Here is a 26236-nt window from a genome sequence, read left to right as displayed (position 1 = left end):
TAGGTATTTTTTACCTAATTTTTTAAAAATGAAGAGGACAGATGAGAAGGAGGAGAAAGAGTTCAGATGATTGTTAGGAGATGAACTCCTATACCAGGAAGAAGACACAAGGGTGATCCGTTCTGCCCTAGATCAATTTGGTTACTTGAAGTAGCTGCTTTCCACCCCACCCTAAGAAACAGCAACAAGCACTCGCCACCTTCTTCAAAGAGTGTGTGAGAGAAAAAAAAAAGGTCACGAGAGAAAACGTGTCTAGTGCATCCAAAAGGAAACCGCAAGTTAACCTGTTCCTTCTGTCTCCACCCTCTCCACCCCTCCATCTTTCTCTAGAAATTGGCGAGGTTCTGGAGCTGGCGTTGGCGCGCGGGAAACAGAGAACGGGGCTCAAAGCCCGGCTTGGAAGTCAGATACCCAGTTCGCTGGCTAAGGGTTCCACCTTCGGGGCCATAGCGCCACAAGCTTCAACCCTTACGGCGCCCTCCCCGGCCCAGCTCCTTACCACCACAGCGCCACAAGGTCCCGGTCGTCTCCGCCCTGCGTAGTCACGGCCCGCTAGCCCGGGACATCTGCGCGCGCTGCATGCCCATTGGATCTGCTCCTGCCCACCCCAGCCAATCCCGAAACTCGCTCGGACGCTGACAGAAGACTGCGCCGCTGCTTTGGGATTGGTAGCCGAGCAGTGTGTCGCGCCTTTTCCGACGATGCGAACAACATGGCGGCGGAAAGTGGTAGCGACTCGCAGCAGAGACGGAGAAGGCGCCGGGACCCGGAGGAATCGGAAAAAACAGAACTCAGCGGAAGGGAGCTGGCAGTGGCAGTGGCGGTGTCCCAAGAGAACGATGAGGAGAACGAAGAGCGCTGGGTTGGGCCTTTACCTGTGGAGGCAACACTGGCCAAGAAGAGGAAAGGTAGCGGCAGACGTAGTAACAGGACGAATTGGAGTGCTGCGTCCACGGAGTGGGAGGGCTAAGTTCAAGTCAGATGCGAAGTGGGATGGTGTGTGGAGTTCTGTGTCCTCTGAACAGAGCGCCTTCCTCTCACTTCTGGCCACTCCATACTTGCATATCTTCCCGAAATAGTGATTTGAGCGTAGTACAGCGCCTTTTTGATAATATCTAACACTTTTGATCATTGATTTGTTATGACGCTAAAACTAACGTTTGTCTATACTTAATGTGCTTGGCTCCTGTCATTTACTCCCCACAGCAGCCATATGAAGTTGGAATTTCGAACTCTTATTTAGGTATGGAAAAGGGTACTGGTTCTCAAAGGCTTTAGTTCTGGAGTGGTGTTAACGCGTTAATGTGTCGCTGGGGCGCGAGAGGAAGGCGGTGCTTATTTCGAATCATAGCAGGTAAAGATAATTTCAACCCTGACTCTTCCACTAATAAATTTTCGTATCTAAGGAAAGTTGACTTAAGCTTCCTAGATAACAGATTTATTTTTTCATCCAAAACCCTAAGTCTGTGTTTTTGAAATCATGCTCTTGATACGATGGGCTGAAGCATTGTGCCACTAACGAGAAATAATCACAAATTATCACATGAAAGGAGTGGGAAGAGCAGTAGATTAAGTTTTCTTGTCTTGTTTTTCTGGGAAATGTTTTCCTTAAGTACTTAGCACATTTAAAATGTGGTCTAAGCTCAAATCTTACTTCAGCACTTCACCTTACTTAAAACTCTTCAGTGATTTGTCATAATTTTCATTAAAGCCCAAACTCCCTCACGTGGTATATAAAGCCCTTTATGATGTGATCTCTCCTTACCTTCTCAGTGCATCTTCCATTATCCTCCTCTCCTAACCCCTTACTTTGTACTCCACCCATTCTAAAATCACTCGAGAATGGGTCATGTGCTCTTTTTCCTCTAGATACCTACCCAGATACGGTGTTTCTACCGGGAATAATTTCCCTCACCCCTTCCCCTGAACTGACTTTTGTCCAACCTTTAGCACGTAGCTATCATATTCTCTGGGAAGCTTGTGACTTCTCCAGTCTGGACTGGATTTCTAAAGCACTTTGATCATAACTCTGAGGTAGTTATCTGTCAATACTGAATTTACAGGTAGCCTTCAAATTTTGTGCATCCAAATTTTGAAGAAGCTGGTTTTTTTTAAACATTGTATATTGATACCCTTACAGTGCATTATCATTTTTACTTCCTGGTCCTCTTGTTAAATGTTTCCATAGCAACCATTTTATATATAGCACTTGCCACAGTTTCTAATTGTATATTTATTCATGTGATTGATTAATGTTTCTCTCCACTGCTAAGACTGTAAGCATGTATAGGATCATGCCGTTTTTGTTCCATTGCTTGGTATACAGTGCTTTGCCTATAGCCGGTGCTCCCTAAGTATTTATTTAATGAATGAATATTAAAGCATTTTTGCTAGTCTTCCACTATTTTGTTGCATATGAATATTTTTGCACGTTCTTTTTTAATTAAACAAGTAGGGAGAAATGTAAAAATCCAGAGATACTGAAATGCTGATATTAGTGTTACAAGTGTCTGTCTTATAAATTTAATATAATTGAGACAGATATAAATTAGTAGATGTGAAAACCTTTACTCTTAATCAGATGTTTGTTTTAAAACAGCCAATAGTGTATTCAGTTTGAAGAAAAAATCAAAACTAAAAAACATGCATGAAACGTTACAAAAATATTATTTAAAATTTTGTCCAAATGGACAAGTGTTTAACAATTTCACCTTTCTAGAAATGGAGTCACCCCTTTAACATGTTTTTTGGACATTGGAGTGCCATTTATATTTTCAGAAAGACATGATTATATGGTACTAAACTTTAAACTGTCTCTTAAGGACAGGAACTTTGTTTTACTCTTCTTTATGCCCGTGTGACCTATTTTGACATATTTTGTTTTTAATATTTGTCCACAAGTGAACTATCACACAGAGAAAGGAATCTGAGTCAGATACGATTAAATGCATCTACCTATTACAGAAAAACCCAAAATAACAATGATGTTGAAAAGATAGAGCTGTACTTCTATGTGTAGAAGTACCGAGATAGTCCAGGATTGGTGTGGAGGCTCCAGAAGTTCCTAGGCTCTCTTCAGCTTTCTGCCCTAACATAACTAAGGTACAGCCCTCATCTTCATTTCCCTGAATGATTATTAAGATTACAGTAGTCATATCCCAGTTCCACGCTGTAGGATTGTGGAAAGGAAGAAGGGTACACTTTTTCAAGACTTCCTGTCACAAAACATTTCCACTTTTACTCAGCATAAGTCTTCCTCCAGGGGAAAGTGAGAAAGGTCTTGTTATAGCTGGATATCAATATGCCCATATATAAATGGGGATTCCGTTCCTAAAAATGAAGGGAAAAGTAGTTTGTCAAACACAAGCCTGAAACAGCTCATCATGTTTAATTTAGCAACTATTTTTAGGCACGTTTGGTCATCATTGCATTATTTTATTTGGTATACATATAATTCCATTCCTCCCCTCTTCCTTTTCTTCCTTTCCTTCATTCCTCTCTCCTTCCCTCCCTCCCTCTCTGCCTTCCTCTTTCCTTCCCTCTCTCATTCCCTTTCTCCCTTTCTTCTTTTTTGCTAATAAAATTGTTGATAGCTCATATAGTAAAATCAGTATTTCCTGACATTCCTCAGATTACCACTGTTTCAGGTGTTATGCCCCTGGAAAAAATTTAAGATACATTCAACTGGATAGCCCCTAGGATGTTCTCAGGTGTAAAAATCTAAGAATTTTATCATGTTTAAATGTTTCAAACACAGTATCAATAACTTCAAAGAGGATCAGTGCTTTCAATATTAACTGAGACATCTTACAGATGGTCATTGGATTCTTATTTAAGTTAGCACTAAATTATATCTACAGTGGTTAAGAAGATGTTTGTGATATTTTCATGAAGCTTTTTGTTTTTTTTTTCTTTCTCTTTTTTAATAGAACATTCACATTAAGCCAGAACCACTCAGTTCTTAAGTCCTGGGGACAGTTAGCAGTTATATAATATCTGGGAACCTGATGTAACTGACTAAATGGTACTATTCAGTGCTCTGAAATAATAGAGGTTAAAACTGACATAACATACTGGATTTTTAAATAATTACTTGTGAATTGAGAAAAATTAAAATCTCGAAGAAAATACCAAGAAGTGTAGACAACTTCAAATAAAATACAGAATAGTATTTGGTTCATTTGTTAAAAATAGATTTTATACTTTACTTTTTTTTCTTCAGTCTTAGAGTTTGAAAGAGTCTATCTTGATAACCTCCCCAGTGCATCCATGTATGAGCGCAGTTACATGCACAGAGATGTTATCACCCATGTCGTATGCACAAAGTAAGTCTATCACATCTTTTTTACTTTTTTCTAAGAAGTTTATTAAAAAAAAAAAAGCTTCAGTTTTGAGGTAGATTTATAGAGGTAATTTTAATATTTTATAGATTTCTATAATTTCATACATTCTAAAATAAATAAAGGCCTACATGTTCTTTCCTATATATTACAAATAATACATTCTCTAAGAACCCCTTAGTTTATGTGTATGTCTTTGGAGATAAATGCCAAGAGGGGAATGAACAAGGTAGTGTATGAGCTTCTCTGAAGAAGAGAGTACATTAGTTAAGATACAAGTAATTGGTACCTGGTCTCTTTGGCACTAGAGGAGAAAATGTGGGCTAAGATACCCTAGGAATAGCAAAGGACCTTCAAAACAGATGAGTGGGATCTTGGAGAAGGGTAACAATAGTACAAGTTGAGCACCTCAAATCCAAAATGCTCCAAAATCCAGTACTTTTTGAGTGCTGACATAATGCTCAAAGGAAGTGCTCTTTGGTGCATTTGAGATTTTCTGAATAGGGATGTTCAACCAGTAAGTATAATGTAAATATTCAAAAATCTGAAAAACTCAAAATCCAAAACACTTCTGATCTGATGCATTTTGGTTAAGGGATACTCAAACTGTAGTAGTATTCTACTGTTTGTTGAGCTCATAGCATGTCCCAGGTACTGTGCTAAGGCTTTTTCTTTTTTTAACTGTCAAGCTGAGGCTTTTTCCTAAATTTTCTTATTTGTCATAAGAATAATTGGCTGGGCACGGTGGCTCATGCCTGTAATCCCAGCACTTTGGGAGGCTGAGGCGGGCGGATTACCTGAGCTCAGGAGTTTGAGAACAGCCTGGGCAACACGATGAAACCCAATCTCTACTAAAAATATATAAAAAATTAGCCAGGCGTCATGGCCTGTGCCTGTAGTCCCAGCTACTCGGGAGGCTGAGGCAAGAGAATTGCTTGAACATGGGAGGTGGAGGTTGCAGTGAGCCGAGATTGCGCTACTGCGCTCCAGCCTGGTCGACAGAGCGAGACTCTCAAAGAAAAAAAAAAGAATAATCTTGTGAGTTAGCACATGCTCTTCATTTTAGAGATGAGGAAACTGAAGTTTAGAGAGGTAAAATAGTATATTAGGCTGCTATTTAAAAGGCAAATCCTAAATCCTAGAAGACGTTCTATTCCTTGTATGGGTTTTGAATCTGTGAGCAGTAGAGTAACGTCAGATTTATTTTTATTAAAGGACCACCCTGGCTGTGGTAAGATGAATGGATTCAAACAGGGCAAGAATGTTATAGAAATCTGGATGAGCTATAGTATCTTGGATGATACTAGCAGTGAGTATGGGAAGTAGGTAGATTACTCTGTTTTAGATTAGTCTATTCTTGATGTTTTGAAGACATACTCAATTTCGTATATAAATCTAAATAAAATCTTTATATTTCATGTTAAATAGGATAATTCTGACCAAATATTGGCCTTTTCTAGTCTCAAGTTGTCAGTTTAGTAAAACAGCATATAGATACTAGCACTGCTGTTATTCTCTTCTCAAATATTTTTGTTTTGTTTTTTTTAACCCAAGGCAATGGAGGGTAATAAAGAGAATATAGGTTTTCTGGTTAGGTAGATTGAAAACCCCCTAGCTATATGGACCTGAAGCAAGTACATTTAACATTTTAAAACTATTTCCTACTTATAAAATGATGATAAAAATGTGCAGTAAAAGTTGCTGTAAAACTAAGACAATATGTACAAAGTACCTGACATACAAGGGGTTTCTATAAATGATTTCTATTTTCATATACCTAATAGGGGAGATTCTTCTGTATAAAAATCTTCTTGATACTTAAGTAACCAAAATATCTTGTATAGGATATAAAACAAACTTTTGTTGAATTTTGCTGTATATGAAAGTAGTATGTTTAGATTTATTTATCAAGCACTGACAAAGTACATACGCTTGTGAAAAGACTGCCTATAGGGTAATTTTAGCAATAAGGAATCCAAAATGTAGTGATTCCTAGTGAGATTTTTATTTTAATGCTAAATTCTAGTTCAATTCTGATCCTCGCTCTTGAGATTAAAATTAGTGCAGCTGTAACTGTTTTGATATCCAGAAAGGAGCTTCAAAATTTGCACTGTTCTGCAATACAGTGGTCTGCTCAAAATAAGGTTTTTTTTTTTAAGAAACCTGTTTTGCACAAGTCAGATTCTTAGTGAATGACTGCTTTGGGAATATTGAGTGATTCATAGATCTGTTTTAGAAATTAACTTTTAACATTTCATATATGCAGAACAGATTTTATTATTACTGCCAGTCATGATGGACATGTCAAGTTCTGGAAAAAAATAGAAGAGGGAATTGAATTTGTTAAACATTTTCGTAGTCACCTGGGTAAGAATTTCACCTCTTTTTCTTGTAGCTCTTTTCTAAACTATACTAATTAAAGTTTAAATTAAAAAAAATTTTTTTGTTTGAATCATGCACATTTATTGTATTGGTATTTATTAGAATGTTTTAATTTCATTTATTTAAATAGGAGTTATTGAAAGTATTGCAGTTAGCTCTGAGGGAGCATTGTTTTGTTCTGTGGGTGATGATAAAGCAATGAAGGTGTTTGATGTAGTGAACTTTGACATGATCAACATGCTGAAACTTGGGTGAGTCTTTTAAAAAGTATATTTTAACTTACTGAAATAATTTGTAAACCAAACTTTACCATTTAATAGGTTATTTCTAAATTGTATATTACCATATCTGAAAAAATTGTGCCTTTGGGTTTTGATTGATAAAATTAGATACAGTGAATCCTTATAATGTTTGGAAGTGTCTGCTATGGTTTATTATCAATCACAGAAATTTCTAAACAGCATCATAACAAAGGTTTCTTATATACAAATTAACATTACTTAGTAAACACTGGGGCTCCGTCATATATAATTACTGGTACTTACAGTTAACTTCCTTGCTATACTTATTTTAGTAATATAGAATTGTATTCCTATAAGGCTTATTCACATTTTTGGAATAGACACTATTTATTGGTGATTTTAAACTTTGGAATATACTGATACTAAAACTATCGTTAGATTGTACAGTATTAAAACTGATACTTTGTTTTAAGCATGTCTTTTTTAAGATAACATATTGAGTTTATATACATCTAAATGAATGTCAGCTTGAAAGTCATAACCATGTTAGAAAGCTTTGGGACTTTCCTTAGTCTGCTTGGATGCCATAACAAAAAAATATATATATATATATACATATATATATATATATAGAGTATATGTATATATATATATATATATATATATAGAGAGAGAGAGAGAGAGAGAGAGAGAGAGGGAGAGGGAGAGAGAGACTAGGTGACTTACATAACAAATTTATTTTCTCACAGTTCTGGAGCCTGGAAAGTCCAAGATCAAGGTTCTGTCAGGGTTTGATTTTTGATGAGGACTGTCTTCCTTGCTTCTCCCTATATTCTCCCATGGTTGGAGGAAGAAGGAGGGAGAAGGGAGAGGTCAGAGGGAAAGGGAGACTTTTTTTTTCTTCTTAAAAGGCCACAAACCTATCAGATTAGGGCCTCACCCGGACTCTTATGAGCTCATTAACCTTAATAACCTCCTGAAGACCCTATCTCTAGAAATTCCAGCTGTGGCCTAAATTATGTCCATAATTCAGATAATTTCAAATCTTAGAATTTTCTTCAAAATCAGTTTATGATTTTATGAGCCACTAAAGGAAATCAGTCTCATTATTTATGCTTAGTATGGTACAGAGCTACTGATCCTGATCATCTGTCTTATTCCCCAGCTTTTTTCCTCAAAGTTTTCCATTCACAAATATTGAACATTTTGCCCTTTTAGAATACTTGGAAGAATGTATTTCACACTTTGATAGAATTTCTTAAAGAGGAAGTCCAAAAAGGTTTTGAGCATCAGCACCATGGTTAGAATAACAGTGTAACTTCTCAGAATCACTACTTTGAAGGAAACAACATTCATATTTTTTTTTGAATGTTTTAGTACATTGATTAAATCAGCCTCAGTTCTTTTATGCCTTGTTCATCAGGTAGAATGTTTAAAGCTTAGAGTTTTAATATCAAGATTTAGTTAGTTATGGAAATGTTTTAGGACAGTGTTTTTCTTTGAAGTATAGCCATAATAAAAGATTTGATTTCAAATATTTCAAGATCATAAATATTTCAAGAAAGGATCTATAAAATATACTATTACATGCTAACCTATTTTAAAATAAGTTGTACATAGACTATTGTACAGAGATCCGAAAAGCAGTGCCCCAAAAGATCTCAAGGTTCAGATCTGATTAGGTTTCCTTATCTACCCAAGAGAAGTAAATGTGCTGCTATATGCAGTTCTCTTCTTGTATTTTGATAGATCCTCAGAATTATATTGATGAGGTCAGAAAGAGAAAAATTGAGTAACTATTCTTAGCTGTTCCTCCCCATTCTGTATCTCTGCTGCTTTTGAGCAAGGAATCCAAAACTGTCTAAATCACTGGCCAAGACATTTTTGGTAGTGGGATAGGAAAGGATGCTTGCTTGTTGTGCTGACCTTTTTTTTTTTCCTCTCAATTATTTACTATTTTAGCTATTTTCCTGGACAGTGTGAGTGGATCTATTGCCCAGGGGATGCAATTTCTTCAGTTGCTGCTTCTGAAAAGAGCACAGGAAAAATTTTCATTTATGATGGCCGAGGAGATAACCAGCCACTTCATATTTTTGACAAACTCCATACATCACCTCTTACTCAGATACGACTAAACCCAGTTTACAAAGCAGTAGTGTCTTCTGACAAATCTGGGATGATTGAATACTGGACTGGGCCTCCTCATGAATATAAATTCCCCAAAAATGTGAACTGGGAATATAAAACTGACACTGATTTATATGAATTTGCCAAGTGTAAGGCTTATCCAAGTAGCATATGTTTTTCACCGGATGGGAAGAAAATAGCTACTATTGGTTCCGATAGAAAAGTTAGAATTTTCAGGTTTTTAACTGGAAAACTCATGAGAGTCTTTGATGAATCACTAAGCGTAAGTGTAATTTAAATTTAATTATACTTTACTTTCCTAAAAATGCTTTATTTTATGCTGTTTCTTGAAATATCTTTTTTCTATACATAGACATTTAGGTTGACAGTTATTTTTTTCTTAGCATATTAAAGATACTCAACTGTTTCTGTCTTGTACTGTTGCTCTTTGAAACTTTCTTCTCTAGGGGTTTATGATATGCATTTTTCAAGTCAGTTATTGTCTTATTTTTGTGGTGGTTTTGTTTTTTACAATTTTGTTTTGTTGGCAAGCTGTCCTCTTAAGATCCTCAAAAGTCATTCTAGGACCCCTTATCTTCTCACTCTTTATTCACTCCTGTCCATATGGCTACTTCTAAATTTATTTCTCTAGGCTTCTATTGCAAGCAAACCTGGTGCTATCTCTTTCTTTTCCTGTCTTTGTGAATAGTGCCAGTATCCATGTAGTTGCACAAACCAGAAATCTAAGAGTTATCCTCAACTCTTTACCCTTCTATATAATTCATTGGAGTCCTGCCAATTTTGCTTTCTAAATGTAATTTAAATTCACCAATTTCTTTTCAGCACAGCTGTCAGTAACCATAGTTCATGATCTTTTGCCTGACTTACTGCATGGCCTCCTACCTGTATTTATTCTGGCTTCTCCCTAATACCCACTCTGCACCCAGGGCCATCTTTTAAAAGCACATAGCTGTTCATCTCATTCCTTTGCTTAGAACTTTTCAGTGAATTCCTTCTGTTCTTACAGTCAAGATCACAGTTGTGGCTTATGTTGTGACGCCATAAGTCACCTTTCTCCTTGCCTCTTATTCAGCCATTTGGGCCTCCTTTTTATTTCTTGAACATGCCTCCCACCACAGAACCTTTTTATAAGTTGTTTCCTCCACCTAGGATGAGGCCCTCCCTCCTCCTTGTATTCCTCCATTACCTATTGAACTGGTACTTCAAATTTCAAATGAAGAGTCACTTTCACCAGGGGGCTTTCACTATTCATCCTGTCTTGCAGTTTTTAAAAATTTATTTAATTAATGAATTAATTTATTTTTTGAGACAGTGTCTCACTCAAGTGCAGTGGGACAGTCGGGCTCACTGCAGTCTCCACCTTCCCGGTTCAAGCAATTCTGTTTCAGCTTCCCAAGTAGCTGGGACTATAGGTGCATGCCACCACACCCAGCTTTTTTTTATTTTTTAGGTAGAGATGGTTTCACCATGTTAGCCAGGCTGGTATTGAACTCCTGGCCTCAAATGATCCACCCACTTTGGCCTCCCAAAGTGCTGGGATTACAGGAGTGAGCCACCATGCCAAGCCAGCAGAGTCTTTTTTAATGTGACTGTAGATCACTCTTTCTTTTAGAGCATTTGATATGGTCATATTATTTGATTAATGGGTATCACCTTCAGTAGACCAAGCCCTGTGTGATCTGTTTTAGCTCATGATTATAGCTCCAGCAGTTAGAACAGTACCTGGCAGAGAATTACTCAAATATCTTGAAAGAGTGACTCTAGCCATCACTTGTTAGACTGCTAACAAGAATTTGTTACAGCATATAGTTGTGGAGTAAGAGTTTTTAATCGATGCAAAGTTAAGTGGTTTCTGTGGTTGCAACTATTGCCATGAGGTAGTTCTCTTACTGCCAATGGTGTGTTGAATCCTCTGGATTGAACCTTTGTAGCAATGTTTATTGTATGACAGTGTCAATTCTCTTGTCCTTGGCAGTGACCAATTTGCATTGGATTTCCTGCTGTAAGCCCTTCATAAATTCTGTCAATTCCTCCAAGTGGCGCTCTTGATTTGGTGGCAAGTGGTAATAAATTGGTTGCCTGTCTATCTGAAGTAATATAATTCCAGACAAATGTGAAGATCTGTTTGCCAGCCACATTATCCCATGACAAATTTTCTTGTTGGGAGAAGATAGCTTTTTACTCTGCGTTTAAGGAGAAACATTTACTGATGATACTTTATTTAGTGGTGGCTCATAACTTGCAATTTAAATATAATTTTGAAACTATTATTAACTTGCAGCTCTTCCAAGATCCCTTACGCAACAAAATATTCAGAATCTGGTCTCTGGACATAAATCTCTTAACACACATACTCTGAGCTGCTCACTCCACTCTATTTGTTCATTGTTGTCTTCAACATTTGTTTAAATGATTGGCCTGAGGTGACAAGAAGTCAGTAGTATAACTTAAGACAGAAGTGGAGATTCAGAATGAGAATTTGCCAAAAAAAAAAAAAAAAAAAAAACCAGTTAAATTATTTACAGTGCTAGTGACTAGTAAAAGACTGGAATCTCAAGGAGGTGGTGGATGGAGGAGGGCAGTTTGTAAACAATCAGAATCCTAGTTTAACAGAAAAGAAATTGAATGGGATGGTGCGACTTATCTTTTAGTATTTAGTAACCAGGGTCACTATATATGGCCGTGCAGCTGCATATCACAGAAGCCCTGCTGTGAAGGCTAGAACACTCTAAAGAGATTCTGGTCAGGGACTTACCAGGTGGAATAATATTTATGAAATACTTACGTATGGACAGATGACCACCTACAGACTTTATGTCTTAAAGACTGAGTCTTCTCACCAACAGAAATGATCAGTAGCCCTTCCCTACAAAATGTATTCCACCATCCTAGGCTATTCCTGGCACAAGAATAAGCACTGTAATACATATCAATCTCTCTGTCTTTGAGACTAGAGACAAGGAAACCTAACAACTAGGCTTTTTAAGTTCTATAGGACCTTGACCTCATGCTTATACCCTAACACACATACTTCATTTTGACTTTTTGAGTTTTGTATATTGTTCTAAGCTTATCTAGAAAACACAAGATTTTGGTTGATGTAAGGATGAAATAAGGATAGAATTAGATGGGACAGAAATCTGGCTTATTTTCATCTGCAATGGAGAACTATTTTTGAATGCTACAGTTTGATGCCCTGAATGTCTAGAAAACAATATAAAGATCATTATTATCTTTTGGAAGATTCATAGTATGTTAATACAGTTAGTTATTCAGATGTGATGCCTATCTTGAAATTGGTGTAATATCAAAAGAAAAGTAAACGAAATTTCCAAACTATAAAGGACACTCATAGAAATAGTCATGTCTACTAAATCACACGTACCTAATGGTAATCTCACTGCCCTGTGTCAAAATAACTTGAAGCATTTTCTGAAATATCATGAATTTGTTATAAATTAGTGAGATGAATTCATTCAGCAAAAATTGAGTGCTTGTTATATGTCAGGCATGTGACGTTGCGCAAGGACCTCATAGTCTGTAGCTGCACTGTCCACTATTAGTAGTCACTAGCCACATGCGTCTTGAGCCCTTGATCGCTAGGCCAAATTGAGATATGCTGAAAGTGTAAAGTACAAGATTTCAAAGACTTAATTTTTTTTTAAAGAATGTAAGTTATCTCAATTTTTTATATTGTAAATGTTGAAATGATATTGTGGATATATTGAGTTTAATCAGACATTTAAATGAAAGTCACCTGTTTCTTTTGACTTTGTTTAACATAAGTACTAGACAATTTATATATGTGGCTTCTGTTATATTTCATTGGAAAGTGCTAGTCTGTGGCTTTTAAAAGGCATCAGATGTATTATTTCTGTAGAGAAAGCAGTAGTTATATTAACCAACTGGGTTTTGTTTTAAATTAGCAGAACTAATTACCATTTAGTTTGAAATATGACTTTTTTTTTTTTTTTTTTTGAGACGGAGTCTCGCTCTGTCACCCAGGCTGGAGGACGGTGGTGCAATTTCAGCTCACTGCAGCCTCCACCTCCTGGATTCAAGCAGTTCTCCTGCCTCAGCCTCCCAGGTAGCTGGAATTAGGCACACGCCACCATACTTGGCTAATTTTTTTGTATTTTTAATAGAGATGGGGTTTTACCATGTTGGCCAGGCTGGTCTCAAACTCCTGAACTCAGGTGATCCACCTGCCTTGGCCTCCCAGAGTGCTGGGATTATGGGCATGAGCCACCACGCCCAGCCTGAAATACTATTTTTTAATGATTTGACTTACTAATGTTTATTTCATGCTTCTACTGTTAAGAATCCCTCTCAAGAAGTATAAATGGCTAGTGGCTCTTAGTGTGTATTCTGCTTCTATTTAAATTCTTATATATAGATAGATGGGTTGATATAGGTATATGTATATAGAGTTTTTGTTACTAAATGGTTTATTTCCTAGATGTTTACTGAACTGCAACAGATGAGGCAGCAGTTACCAGACATGGAATTTGGCCGACGAATGGCTGTAGAACGTGAGTTGGAGAAGGTTGATGCTGTAAGATTAATTAATATAGTTTTTGATGAAACTGGACACTTCGTGCTGTATGGAACAATGCTGGGCATTAAAGTTATAAATGTAGAGACAAACCGGTAAGCTTCAATATGAGGTACATTTTTAAAAAATGTGTTTGTGGGGGACCATTTCCTCCATCATGGGAACAATGGGAGTATTGTTTATTTCAAGACAAGCGGAATGGTCCCAAATGTCTAAACTTAACCAAATGTTTTGACTGGATTTTTCTGTGGTCTCTTGGTTGTTTATAATCTTATGTAAAAAGTTTCCACTCATGTTTGTAAAAGAATTGAAGATATGCAGTTTCAAGTTGTTGTTGTTCTTAGTAAGTTTGTCTTTTGCTTATTGATTTAAATTAGCCTGTTCATGTTAAATGTTGCCAAAGATTTTAACCACAGAATTCAGCATTACATCCTGCTAGACATAAAATCAAAAGTTGAAATGCATGAAACCCCAATAAGCCTTTTTGTGAAAACAGTCCATTTGGTCTTAGTACAAAAAAGCTATAATCAGATACTATCACTGAATGTAAATGAACAGAACTTAAAAAATATTTTAAGGAGAAGAAAATGTGCTGTACATTTCCACATATAAACATATTTATATTGCAGTTCTTGGCAATACAAAATGTTTGAAGTCTTAAAGAACAGTTACCAGACATGGAATCAAGAATAGGTTAAAACTATATAAATGAATGATGGTTGTTTTTAATAGACTACTTTTTTGAACAGTTTTAGGTTCACAGCAAAATTAAGAGGAAGATACAGAGATGTCCCATATACCCTTTCCCTCCAACACGTGAATAGCCTCCCCATTATCAACATCCCTCAACCGAGTGGTACATTTGTTATCATTGATGAACCTACACTGATACATCATTATCACCCGGAGTCCATAGTTTATTTACATTAGGATTCACTCTTGGTGTTGTATACTCTATAGGTTTGGAGAAATGTATAATGGCATGTATCTACCATTATATTATCATACAGAACAGTTTTACTGCCTTCAAAATCCTCTGCTCTGACTGTTCAACCACTTATCTTTTCACCGTCTTCATAGTTTTGCCTCTTCCAGAATGTTATATAGCTAGAATCATACAGTGAGCAGCCTGTCTAGATTGGCTTCTTTTGGTAATATGCATTTAAGGTTCGTCCATGCCTTTCCACAGCTTGATAGCTCATTTATTTTTAGCACTGAATAATATTCCATTGTCTGCATGTACCACAGTTTATCCATTCACCTACTGAAAGACATCTTGGTTGCTTCCAAGTTTTGGCAGTTATGTATAAAGCTGCTGTGAACATCTTTGTGTAAGTGTTTGTGTAGACATTTGTTTCAGCTCCTTTTGGTAAATACCAAGGAGCACAATTGCTGAATCGTATGGTAACAAAATGTTTAGTTTGTAATTGTTAAGAAATAGCCAAACTGCCTTCTGAAGTGGCTGTACTCTTTGCATTCCGACCAGCAGTGAATGAGTGTTTCTGTCATTCCACAACTGCGCTACCATTTGGTATTGTCAGCGTTACAGATTTGGGCCATTTTAATAGATGTGTAGTGGTATCTTGTTTTAGTGTGGATTTCCCTGGCCAACATAGGAGGTGTAGTGTCTTTTCATATGCTTATTTGCCACCTATGTATCTCTTTGATGAGGTATACGTTAAGGTCCTTGGACAGTTTTTAATTGTTTGTGTTCTTATTGTGTTTTAAGAGTTCTTTATATTGTTTAAAAAACAGAGAATTCTTTCTGTATTTTGCATAACAGTCCTTTATGAGCCGTTTGCCTAGTCTGACTTTTCATTCTCGTTTCTTTTGTTGTTGTTGTTATCAATATGGAGTCTTGCTCTGTCACCCAGGCTGGAATGCAGTGGCACAATCTCGGCTCACTGCAACCTCTACCTCCTGAGTTCAAGCAAGTGTCTCAGCCTCTCTAGTAGCTGGGATTATAGGTGCCTACCACCATGCCTGGGTAATTTCTTGTATTTTTAATGGAGACGGGGTTTCACCATGTTGGCCAGGCTGGTCTCAAATTCCTGACCTCAAGTGATCTGCCTGCCTTGGCCTCCCAACGTGCTGGGATTATAGATGTGAGCCACCGTGCTTGGCTTCATCTCTACTCTTTAACCTGAAAATTATAGCTGCCTACCAGTTTAAATTGATACTTTTTGAGGAGTACAGAAACACTTTTAAAAATCTTTCACTATTTTGTACATAGGTCAAACAGTTGATTCCCAGCTTTTATCTGTAAAGTTGTCATAACTGGAATTAACTTTGGTGATTTTGTTTTATAAAACATTGTTATATTTTTAGGTGTGTGCGGATTTTAGGCAAACAAGAAAATATTAGAGTGATGCAATTGGCTTTGTTCCAGGGGATAGCCAAAAAGCATCGTGCTGCAACTACTATAGAGATGAAAGCTTCTGAAAACCCCGTTCTTCAGAATATTCAAGCTGACCCAACAATAATCTGTACATCATTCAAAAAGAATAGATTTTATATGGTATGTGTAAGTACTAGTAGATTAGACCGTAATGTTCCTTCCAGTTTGGTTTGACTTTTTTTTGTTTGTACCTTCAACTGAAGAGAATGTTGGCAGTAACAGCAGACTTTCTAAACAACCAGAATGCCACCTTTTTTTTTTTTTGAGACCGAGTCTCACACTGTCGCCTAGACTGGAGTGCAGTGGCACAATCTTGGCTCACTGCAACCTCTGCCTCCCGGGTTCACACGATTCTCCTGCCTCAGCCTCCCAAGTAGCTGGGATTACAAGTGTACACCATCACACCCGGCTGATTTTTTGTATTTTTATAGTAGAGACAGGGTTTCACTATGTTAATCAGACTGGTCTTGAACTCCTGACCTCATGATCTACCCACCTCGGCCTCCCAAAGTACTGAGATTACAGTCATGAGCTGCCACGCCCAGCCCAGAATGCCATCTTACATTAATATTGTAGAATTTTTAACTAGGAGTTGATTTTAAGTAATTCTGTACTGTTTTCCATCATGTTTTGAAATTTTTCAACCTCGCTTCCACAACTGTTTGTATTGTTTAAGATGGTAGGAAGTTAGTGGTTATAGTTATAATTGCATCCAAAATAGTTTTCACTGTGAGATTTTAAAATTTCTTCTGTTTTTATTTTTTCAGCTTTTACTCTTGAATTTGTCTCCCCCAAGTTAGCACAGCTTCCTTCTCTAAATGCATTTCCTTTTTTACCTTTTGATTTTATTTAAATAGAACTTTATTTTATTTTGTTTTAAGAGTTCTTAAACTCTTAAGAATTCTTAAAGTTCTTAATTGAAATTATATATTATATATAATTATATATTCCTATGGAATATTTTTTTCCTCTGGGGAACTAAAAGTACTTTGCATGTTAACTAAGACTGGGATAGTTAAAATCAAACTACTGCACCATCTAGGAGTAGCACAATATTTGTTCATACAATCAGAAAAATCAAAAAGTATAGAGACCTCTGCCCTTGCATTCTATCTATCCTTCACATTGCAATCAGAGAACTTTTCAAACCCAATGTGACTCTTATTTTTCTGCTTAATACCCTTTAATGACTCCCCAGCTATCTATGCTGGCTGGCCTTCCTCACTTCTGTAGCTTTATCTTTCTTCATTTGCTACACAGACCATACTGAACTTATTCAGAGTAGCTGAGTATTCTTTTTTTTTTAAACTCTGGGCCTCTGCACAGGCTATTCATTCTGCCAGTAACACACATCTCCCCAACTCCTAACTCATACTTCAAGTCTCAGTTTGGAAGCCCTTGTTTTGTTGTTAAGTTTTTGTTTTTGTTTTTTGAGTCTTGCTCTGTCACCCAGGCTGGAGTGCCATGGTACAATCTCAGCTCACTACAGTCTCTGCCTCCCTGGGTTCCAGCGATTCTCCTGCCTCAGCCTTCTGCGTAGCTGGGATTACAAGCGCACGCAACCACGCCTGGCCAATTTTTTTATTTTTAGTAGAGGCAGGGTTTCACCATGTTGGCCAGGCTGGTCTCAAACTCCTGACCTCAGGTGATCTGCCCGACTTGGCCTCTCAAAGTGCTGGGATTACATGCATGAGCCACTGCACCCCGCCTGGAAGCCCTTTTTAACATCAAGTATAAGTTAGGTGTGCCTGCTTATGTTTCCCCTGTCATATGTTGTGTCATACTTTTTGTGTGAATATCAGTAATTTGTTGATTTCTTTTGTTTCTGACATTGTGCTCTTCTCCTGAAGATAAAATCCATAAATACAGGCACTATGTCTTCTTCACTGTTAAATCCATAAAGTTAGGAAAATGACTAATACATTGTAGTATATTCATCCCTCCAAAATATTGTAAACTCTTGTAATGCTACTAAAGTTAATAGCATTTGATACATGTATGAAATAGCAGTTTCCCTACCCCAACCAACCTTCCAACCTAAATGGGCAAATTCTTTTAAGAATTTAATTTACAACTTTCAAAATCATTACTAAAAATTTATTAGTATAATTACTGGCCAGGAATGGTGGCTCATCCTTGTAAACCCAGTATTTTGGGAGGCCAAAGCAAGAAGATCACTTGAGCCCAGGACATCAAGACCAGCCTAAGCAACAAAGCAAGACCTCATCTCTACAAAAAATTTAAGAAGCTATCCAGGCATGGTGGTGTGCACATATGGTCTCAGCCATGCAGGAGGATGAGGTGGTAGGATCTCCTGAACCCAGGAGTGAGGTTGCAGTGAACTATAATCACACCACTGCACTTCAGCCTGGATGACAGAGCAAGACCCTGTTGTTAAACAAAAAGACAAAGATACTTCTCCATATACACTCAAAAAACACATACTAATTTTCCATCCACTTTATTAAAAAAACTTTAACAAGTTATATTTTTTCCCTTCTACGTTTACTTGTATGTTGATTAAAGTATATATATTCATTATGAAGTTTGAAAAAATAAGTCATTCACTGTACCTCTATACAGCTAATATTGTTATGAATTTTCTTTGAATCTTACTAGAAGTGCATATTCTTAAGCAAAACTAAAATGGTATGCATATATATCAATATTGTATCCCTTTTTTCAGATCCAACATCATAAATAAAAGTATTTTACAAATCCATATATGAGCTAAATCATAACTTTAAAAAATTCATATAAACAAATAGTACAACAGACATGCTATTCCTTTGAAAACTAGAGAATAGGATGTTAAAGTGATAGCATCCTAACTTTGTTTATTTGAAATCTAAGCCGATCAAGGAATGACATTAGGCAGGATAGGGACTGAGGCATTAGCTTTACGTTCCCATAATTAAGTTGACATCAGATAGAGGTTGCTTAGGAGAGAGGATTTCTACTTAAAAAAACAGGCCTTAAGAAGTCCAGAGTTTTAACAACTGAAAGGTTTTTCTCAGTTCTCCCTAGACCCTGAGAATCTGAGATTTCTACAACTTTACTCAAAATTTTCATTCTTTCTCCCATGCTTTAGGGTTTAGATAGGTCAGGTGAGACTCTGAAAAAAAAAAAATTAAGGATCTATTACTGGTTCATCTTTGTGAATCCTCATTCTACCTACACTGGGTCCTGCTCATAGTAGTAATAACAACTGTTAATATGTATATAGTACCCTCTATGGATTAGACACTGTCCTCCAAGCACTTAATATCCATTCATTTAATCTTCACAACTACCTTCATTGCAAGGTAGGTACTGTTATCATATATGAATGAGGGAAGGGAAGAAGAATTCATGTTCCCAAAGTCGCAGAACTGGGATTCAAATCCAAACAATATAAATAATGCAATGAGCAACAGGTGGCAGGTTAGGGCTTACTAGAAGGCGTAAGTCAAGTCAAGAGCTACCATAAATGAAACAGTTATTATTAAATGTGTACCCAAGAAAATTGCTGCCCAAAAGAATTAAATTCCTTTGGAATCAATGTGTTCAGTATGTTACATGGATCCTTTTCTTATTAGACAATGTAAAAATAAACTGCCTGACACATCCTGTGATGGGAAGTGATTCCTGAAATAAGGATTTATTCTGATGTGAATTCTTACTTTTCTCAAATACTTCATTAGAAATTCTATTGTTCATAAAACTTTTATCAGATGAAAACTTTAATTCATTCACTCATTTTTTACTTTCCTCTTTAGTTTACCAAACGAGAACCAGAAGATACGAAAAGTGCAGATTCTGACCGAGATGTTTTTAATGAGAAACCATCTAAAGAAGAAGTCATGGCAGCTACTCAGGCTGAAGGACCTAAACGAGTTTCAGATAGTGCCATTATCCACACCAGCATGGGAGACATTCACATCAAACTTTTTCCTGTTGAGTATGTACAACAACTATTTTTATTGGCTTATGTAATTAAGAATGTAAATGTGTATGTCTGAAGAAACCATGCAACTTAAAATTCCTGTTACTTTGACGTAAGGGATTTTGAAGTAATGTTTGATAAAAAAACATCTATTCCTAAGCTTTCTGATAACTGTTATGGTAGAAAATGGGAAATTATTATGCATGTATACTTCATAGGTTCATTACGAAAACAATATATTGGCTATGAAAGTGCTGAGTGTAAACTGTAAAATGATACACAAATGTGTATCATTATTACTGTTAACAGTAGATCTGAACTCTAGGTTTTGTGGATTGCTTTGCTTTCCTCAAAGCAAATCCTTAAGAGAAAGATGATTATGTTTTCTTACCAACCGTTGCTAGATACCTACTATCTCTAGTTTTAGTAGCTGCATGTTTTAAAAGTAAATTACAAGCTGGGTGCAGTGGCACGCAGTTGTAATCCCAGCTACTCAGAAGGCTAAGACAGGCAGATCAGTGGATGCCAGGAGTTTGAGACTAGCCTGAGCAGCACGACAAGACCCCCCATCTCTTAAAAAAATGTTTTTTAATTAGCTGGGCATGGTGGCATGCATCTATATTCCCAGCTACATTGGAGGCTGAAGTCAAAGATCTCTTAAGCCAGGAGTTTGAGGCTGCAGTTAGCTATAATCATACCACTGCACTCCAACCTGGGCAACAGAATGAGACCCTGTTTCTGCAAAAACAATGACAAAACCGTAAAGGCGTCAATTGAAAAAAAGCTGAATAGTTTTCTAGACTCTTTAAGAGATTATAAAATTAACATACAATGTCAAATACAATAGAATATTTCTGGTCATTCTTGACTCAGAAAATGACATCTTTTATAATACTTTTACTTAAAAGTTCTTATTTAATATTTTGAATATGAATGTTTTGTACCATATTTTGGTACTCAACAAATAACTAGGCAGTTCTAGACTCCTGGACACTCTTACTTGAAGTGCTCAAAACCCATGTACTCTTCAGCCATGTGCTTGGTACGAGTCTCTTGATTCTTCCATTCCTACCTCCATACTTAGTATTACATGATAATGGACCATATGAAATAATTGCATAATGTTAATATTATGGAGAAACCTTCATACTCTGAGTGTGATTATCATTTAAAGTTGAATAAATTTAGATGTCATTTTTGTGATTAACTTTTTGGCCAGGAATATGTCGCTAGAGCATAACATTGCCTTTTTTTTTTTTAAAGATGGAGTTTCACTCTTGTTGCCCAGGCTGGAGTGCAATGGCATGATCTTGGCTCACCACAGCCTCCACCTCCTGGGTTCAAGCCATTCTCCCACCTCAGCCTCTCGAGTAGTTGGGATTACAGGGGTGTACCATCACGCCTGACTAATTTTGTATTTTTAGTAGAGACAGGGTTTCTCCATGTTGGTCAGTCTGGTCTCGAACTCCCAACCTCAGGTGATTCACCTGCCTTGGCCTCCCAAAGTGCTGGGATTACAGGTGTGAGCCACCGCACCTGGCCAACATTGTTTTTATACGAAAATGACCTTTCCCGGGAACTTAACCTATAATACTGTATGCAGACCTATAATACTATTTGCAGTGAACTAATTTAAGAGATTAGGCTGGGTACAGTAGGTCATGCCTGTAATCCCAGCACTTTAGGAGGCTGAGGTGGGAGGATCTCTTGAGCACAGGAGGTCAACATCAGCCTAGGCAATATAGTGAGACCCTGTCTCTCAAGAAGAAAAAAACCATATTTTTAAGGTGCTATGGCTGTGTTTTTTTTTAACTGCTAAATGACCTTGAAATCTGTCAAACTCAAATATTAGTTAAACACTCATGTTCTAAAGATAACTAAGTTAAATAAGAATATACTACTTACATGCCCCTTCATGCTTGTCCTGAGATTAGAGGTTATGGAAAAAAAGACTGTCCTTCTGAAACATTCAGAAGACACTGAAACATCATTAGGAAGCAGAACTGCAAAGAAAACTGTTTTAAGATGCTCTGAATAGTTTCATATTTGTAATATATGTCTTAATAGGTGCCCTAAGACAGTGGAAAACTTCTGTGTTCACAGCAGAAATGGTTATTATAATGGGCATACATTTCACCGTATAATTAAGGTAAGTCACACAAATTTCATGTGATTTAAGGAATATTATTACATAGCAAGAGATTTAAGCCCAAGGAATCTTCTCTCACACTTATCAATTTAGTGGAAAAGAACAGGAAAAATATACTATGGAAGCCAAAGAAAGACTGGATGGTCATGAATGTCAGCATCTAGAATCAACAGGAATAGTGGCATGACTACCTGTTTAGAAACACTGAAGCGATATTTTGTCAACAGCTAAAGTAAAGGGTAAGATAATGAATAAAGGGTCATGTTGAGATAACACTAGTAACCTAGGTAACCTGTTTGTAGTGGCTAGACAGGGTCTGGATCTAGAAGATAGGATTTTTCAATCATAGAAGAGCCACAATGCTATCTGATCTGTGAGAACCAGCAATATACCAGAGGAGGAGAGAGAACTCAGTCCCTGAATTTTGTTGAGCAGCTCTCCATAAAGTGTATGGGGCAGAAATACAGTTCTTGGTTACTGGCAGGTCAGCAATGGCAGGACGAAAAGTCAGATCTCAGGATGCTAAAGGAATTAGCAAAAAGGCTTTCCAGGAAATCATACAGATCCTGAAATTTATAGTATTAACTGGCTTTATTTTGGTTATTGGGAAAGATAGAACATGTCTATAAATGAGAAGATGACCTTTGTATTTATGTTTCAATCAAGGTGATGGTTGAGCAATGGAAATACATCATCAAAATTTAAGTGTAAAGGTTTAATCAAATCACTATAAAGACTGTTAATATTACACTGAATACAAAGGACTCTTGGCAGTAATAAAACTTCAAAGCGTACATATATAGAAAAGGACAGTGTAATGTTTTTGTTTACTTTCTGTTAAGGGCTTCATGATTCAGACAGGAGATCCAACAGGTACTGGTATGGGAGGAGAAAGCATATGGGGAGGAGAATTTGAAGATGAATTTCATTCAACATTACGACATGACAGACCATACACACTCAGCATGGCTAACGCAGGATCAAATACTAATGGATCCCAGTTTTTCATAACTGTAGTACCAACGGTAAGTGCAACAACATTGTTTATAAAGCACATATTGACAGGTTATGATGTAAGAGAGTGAACTCAGTGGAAGAAAGAGCTGCATTATTCTGTATTTTCTGCATTATTTATATCATCGGCCAGAATACAAAAATGAAAATGATCTAGAGAAGAAAATATAAAACTATGCGACAAATCAGTTTAGAAATGGTAAAATAATACTTCCATTATAGCAAGAAGTACAATGGAGTGTGATTCAAAATACTTGAGTTTCAATCTCAACTTTGCCTCTACTGATTATTACACCTCTCTGGGCCCATTTCCTCATCTTTAGAATACAGCGATTACAGTATATGAATTCACAATTTTAATACAGTTTCACCCACATTTTATTATGTCTGAAATCAGAATACAACTCATAATAAATGGCATTTTAGATTTGATGAAATATAGTGTAAGGTCCCCTAGCTCGATTGCCATACAATAACACAAAATTATAAAAATTACCTACTTTTTGTTTTGGAATTAAGCACTAAGTGATGAATAAAGGAAAAAAATATATGTAACTACCATATGCCAGGAACATAGTCTCATTGACAGTACTTCTAGTATCAGTATCCCCAGTTTTCAGTAATAGATGAGGAAACATCGAGACATGATTAACTTGCCAAAAGGTCAAGTAAGTAGCCAAGCTAGCATTTGAACTCCCATCTGTCTCATACCAAAGCATGTGCTGCTTAAACTATTCAAACTGCCTCTGAATAAATTTTTCAGGTAAGAGTCCTGCAGAGACCTTTTAAAGACTTAGCCACAATTGTGTAAGCCATGTGAAGTAACTTACCTTTAGGAAAGATCTTCCAGTTCCCTTTGGTCTGAAAGATGTAGATATTGAAACATTATACTATGCTTCTATATATTTTTTAACAAACTGGAAATAACTTTTAAAAGCTGCAACATTTTTATTGTTAAGAAATTATCTCACTTCTTTTTAAGTATATACTAAAGGGAAGGGTAAACTTAAATTCTCTTTAATTTGCTCAACCGGAGGGTATAATTTATTGGGATTTATCAACATTTTCCATTTGTCATCCAACACAGCCTTGGCTTGATAATAAGCACACAGTATTTGGACGAGTGACTAAAGGAATGGAAGTTGTGCAGAGGATCTCCAATGTCAAAGTCAATCCCAAAACAGATAAGCCCTATGAGGATGTCAGCATCATAAATATTACTGTGAAATAAAATAAGATTTGCTTTAATGTACTTGCAAATAAAAATGCAATATTAAACAGATTATTTTATGACTTGCTGAATATGCAGATCATGTTTCAAATATACAGTATTTTTGTATTTTTCATTAAAGGCTATTTTTTTTTAATTACCTTTGATTTTTCTTGCAATATTTCTAATCCTGGGAGGTGATAAATTGAAATAGACTAAATTCAGGCAAACACTCATTAAAGGTAATTTGTAATGAGCCTAAATTAAGTATTAAATAATTATAGTAATCTCCCCCACCCCCTCTTCCCATGGTTTTCTTTCTACTGTCGACCACAATCCAAAACTAGGTGAGTACAATGCAGTATTGTCAGACAGCAAGATCACATTCACATGACTTTAAGTACAGAATACTGCTATAGTTGTTCTATTTTATTGTTGTTAATCTCTTACTATTCCTAATTTATAAATTAAACTTTAGCACAGATATGTATGTATAGAAAAAAATATATGTGGGGTTTAGTAAGCCTCAATAAACAGGAAGTCACTTTAGTCAAAGTTTTATATTCCTTAATAATTATGAAATATTCTTTCAAATAAACTATCAGAATAAGTGGATATCTGAATCCTTGGTTTTATATGCAGGTTCATTTACTGTTTCAGATTATTTTTCTAACATAGGTAAACAATTGTTTCTGTCCTCAAGTTATATCTTTAGTAAATATACCATTAAGAAATATACGTAAAAATTTTGGTATCTAATAATAGAGATTAGTAGAAATTGGAGCAGTAAAACAAGATGAGTGCAAATTCTTATACTGATTTTTTCTCTCGCCCTTGTAACTTACTTCATAACTATTAAGACTCACTGTGGCTGGGAGTGTTGACATCTGTAATCCCAGCACTTTGGGAGGCTGAGGCAGGCAGATCAGATCACAAGGTCAAGAGATATGAGACCATCCTGGCCAACATGGTAAAACCCTGTGTGTACTAAAAATACAAAAATTAGCTGGGCATGGTGGCAAGTGCCTGTAGACCCAGCATTTGGGAGGCTGAGGCAGGAGAATCACTTGAACCTGAAAGGCAGAGGTTGCAGTGAGCCAAGATCATGCTAGTGCACTCCAGCCTGGCAACAGCAAGACGCTGTCTCAAAAAAACAAAAAAGACCCACTGCTTCATTTCCAGAAAGATTCTTTCAGAAACTTATAGGAAGAACATGCTGAAAGGCCTGTTTAGGGAATTTATATTCTTAAGTTTTAAATCGGCTTACACTTTTCCTTCTATTGATCAGCAGGATTCTTTCCTTTACTACAAACTTGTGAGATAGGAGATTATGCTAGATTGTGCTACTAATAATGTATGCTCTTTTTTAAAAGTAGAACTTAAAGTTGGACATGAAAATGACTTTTCCATGTGACATTTATTGTTTCTAATTTTAGTTGTTTAGACTTACCTACCTATCTTTATTCATTCGTAACAATCTAAATTTTTGGTAATATTGCCACCAAGTTGTGATGATGCCTCATTTCCCAACAAATACAATTATTTTGCTTTGAGTGAAACCATATTTGACTAATGAATTTTTCCATTAATGTCAAAAACTTAACCTGATTGGCAGACCTAAGAACATACATTGTCCATGTCTTTTTAAAAGCATGTTTTGGCCAGCCATGGTAGCTCATGCCTGTAATCGTTGGGAGGCCAAGGCAGGTGGATCATGAGGTCAGGAGTTCCAGACCATGCTGGCCAAGATGGTGAGACCCCATCTCTATGAAAACTACAAAACTTGGCTGGGTGTCGTGGTGGGTACCTGTAAACCCAAGCTACTTAGGAGGCTGAGGCAGAGAATTGCTTGAACCTGGGAAGCAGAGGTTGC

At 36.6% G+C, this 26236-nt stretch overlaps 2 protein-coding genes across 6 annotated transcripts in view; one reads left to right on the top strand and one right to left on the bottom strand.

Annotated features, from left to right (window-relative positions):
• The window catches only part of CENPK (centromere protein K), a 46405-nt gene extending 45809 nt beyond the window's left edge, over positions 1-596 (bottom strand). For both annotated transcript variants that reach the window (XM_032279683.1, XM_032279693.1), the window contains exon 1: positions 500-596. The gene's annotated coding sequence lies outside the window, so the exon portion shown is untranslated. The remainder of the gene's footprint in view (positions 1-499) is intronic.
• A 46-nt stretch (positions 597-642) lies between these two features.
• Positions 643-24515, top strand: PPWD1 (peptidylprolyl isomerase domain and WD repeat containing 1). 4 transcript variants are annotated; one of them, XM_032279661.1, is made up of 12 exons: positions 840-908; positions 1207-1243; positions 4223-4325; positions 6607-6707; positions 6853-6973; positions 8927-9374; positions 13572-13762; positions 15996-16185; positions 19824-20005; positions 22058-22139; positions 22982-23164; positions 24241-24515. In XM_032279661.1, exons 1-12 carry the CDS (start codon positions 840-842, stop codon positions 24382-24384), a joined length of 1851 nt encoding a protein of 616 aa, XP_032135552.1. In that variant the 3' UTR covers positions 24385-24515. The 4 variants fall into 4 exon arrangements, with proteins under 4 accessions (XP_032135536.1, XP_032135545.1, XP_032135552.1 ...); XM_032279645.1 differs by lacking the exon at positions 1207-1243 and having other exon boundaries at positions 643-908; XM_032279654.1 differs by lacking the exons at positions 1207-1243; positions 22982-23164; positions 24241-24515 and adding an exon at positions 22233-22882 and having other exon boundaries at positions 643-908.
• Positions 24516-26236: the final 1721 nt, after the last annotated feature.

Source organism: Sapajus apella, unplaced genomic scaffold (genome assembly GCF_009761245.1).
Source record: "Sapajus apella isolate SASKATOON/1434 unplaced genomic scaffold, GSC_monkey_1.0 scaffold1, whole genome shotgun sequence".
Lineage (NCBI taxonomy): Eukaryota > Metazoa > Chordata > Mammalia > Primates > Cebidae > Sapajus > Sapajus apella.
The sequence above is the reverse complement of the archived record's forward strand: the minus strand, read 5'-3'. Positions and strand labels throughout refer to the sequence as shown.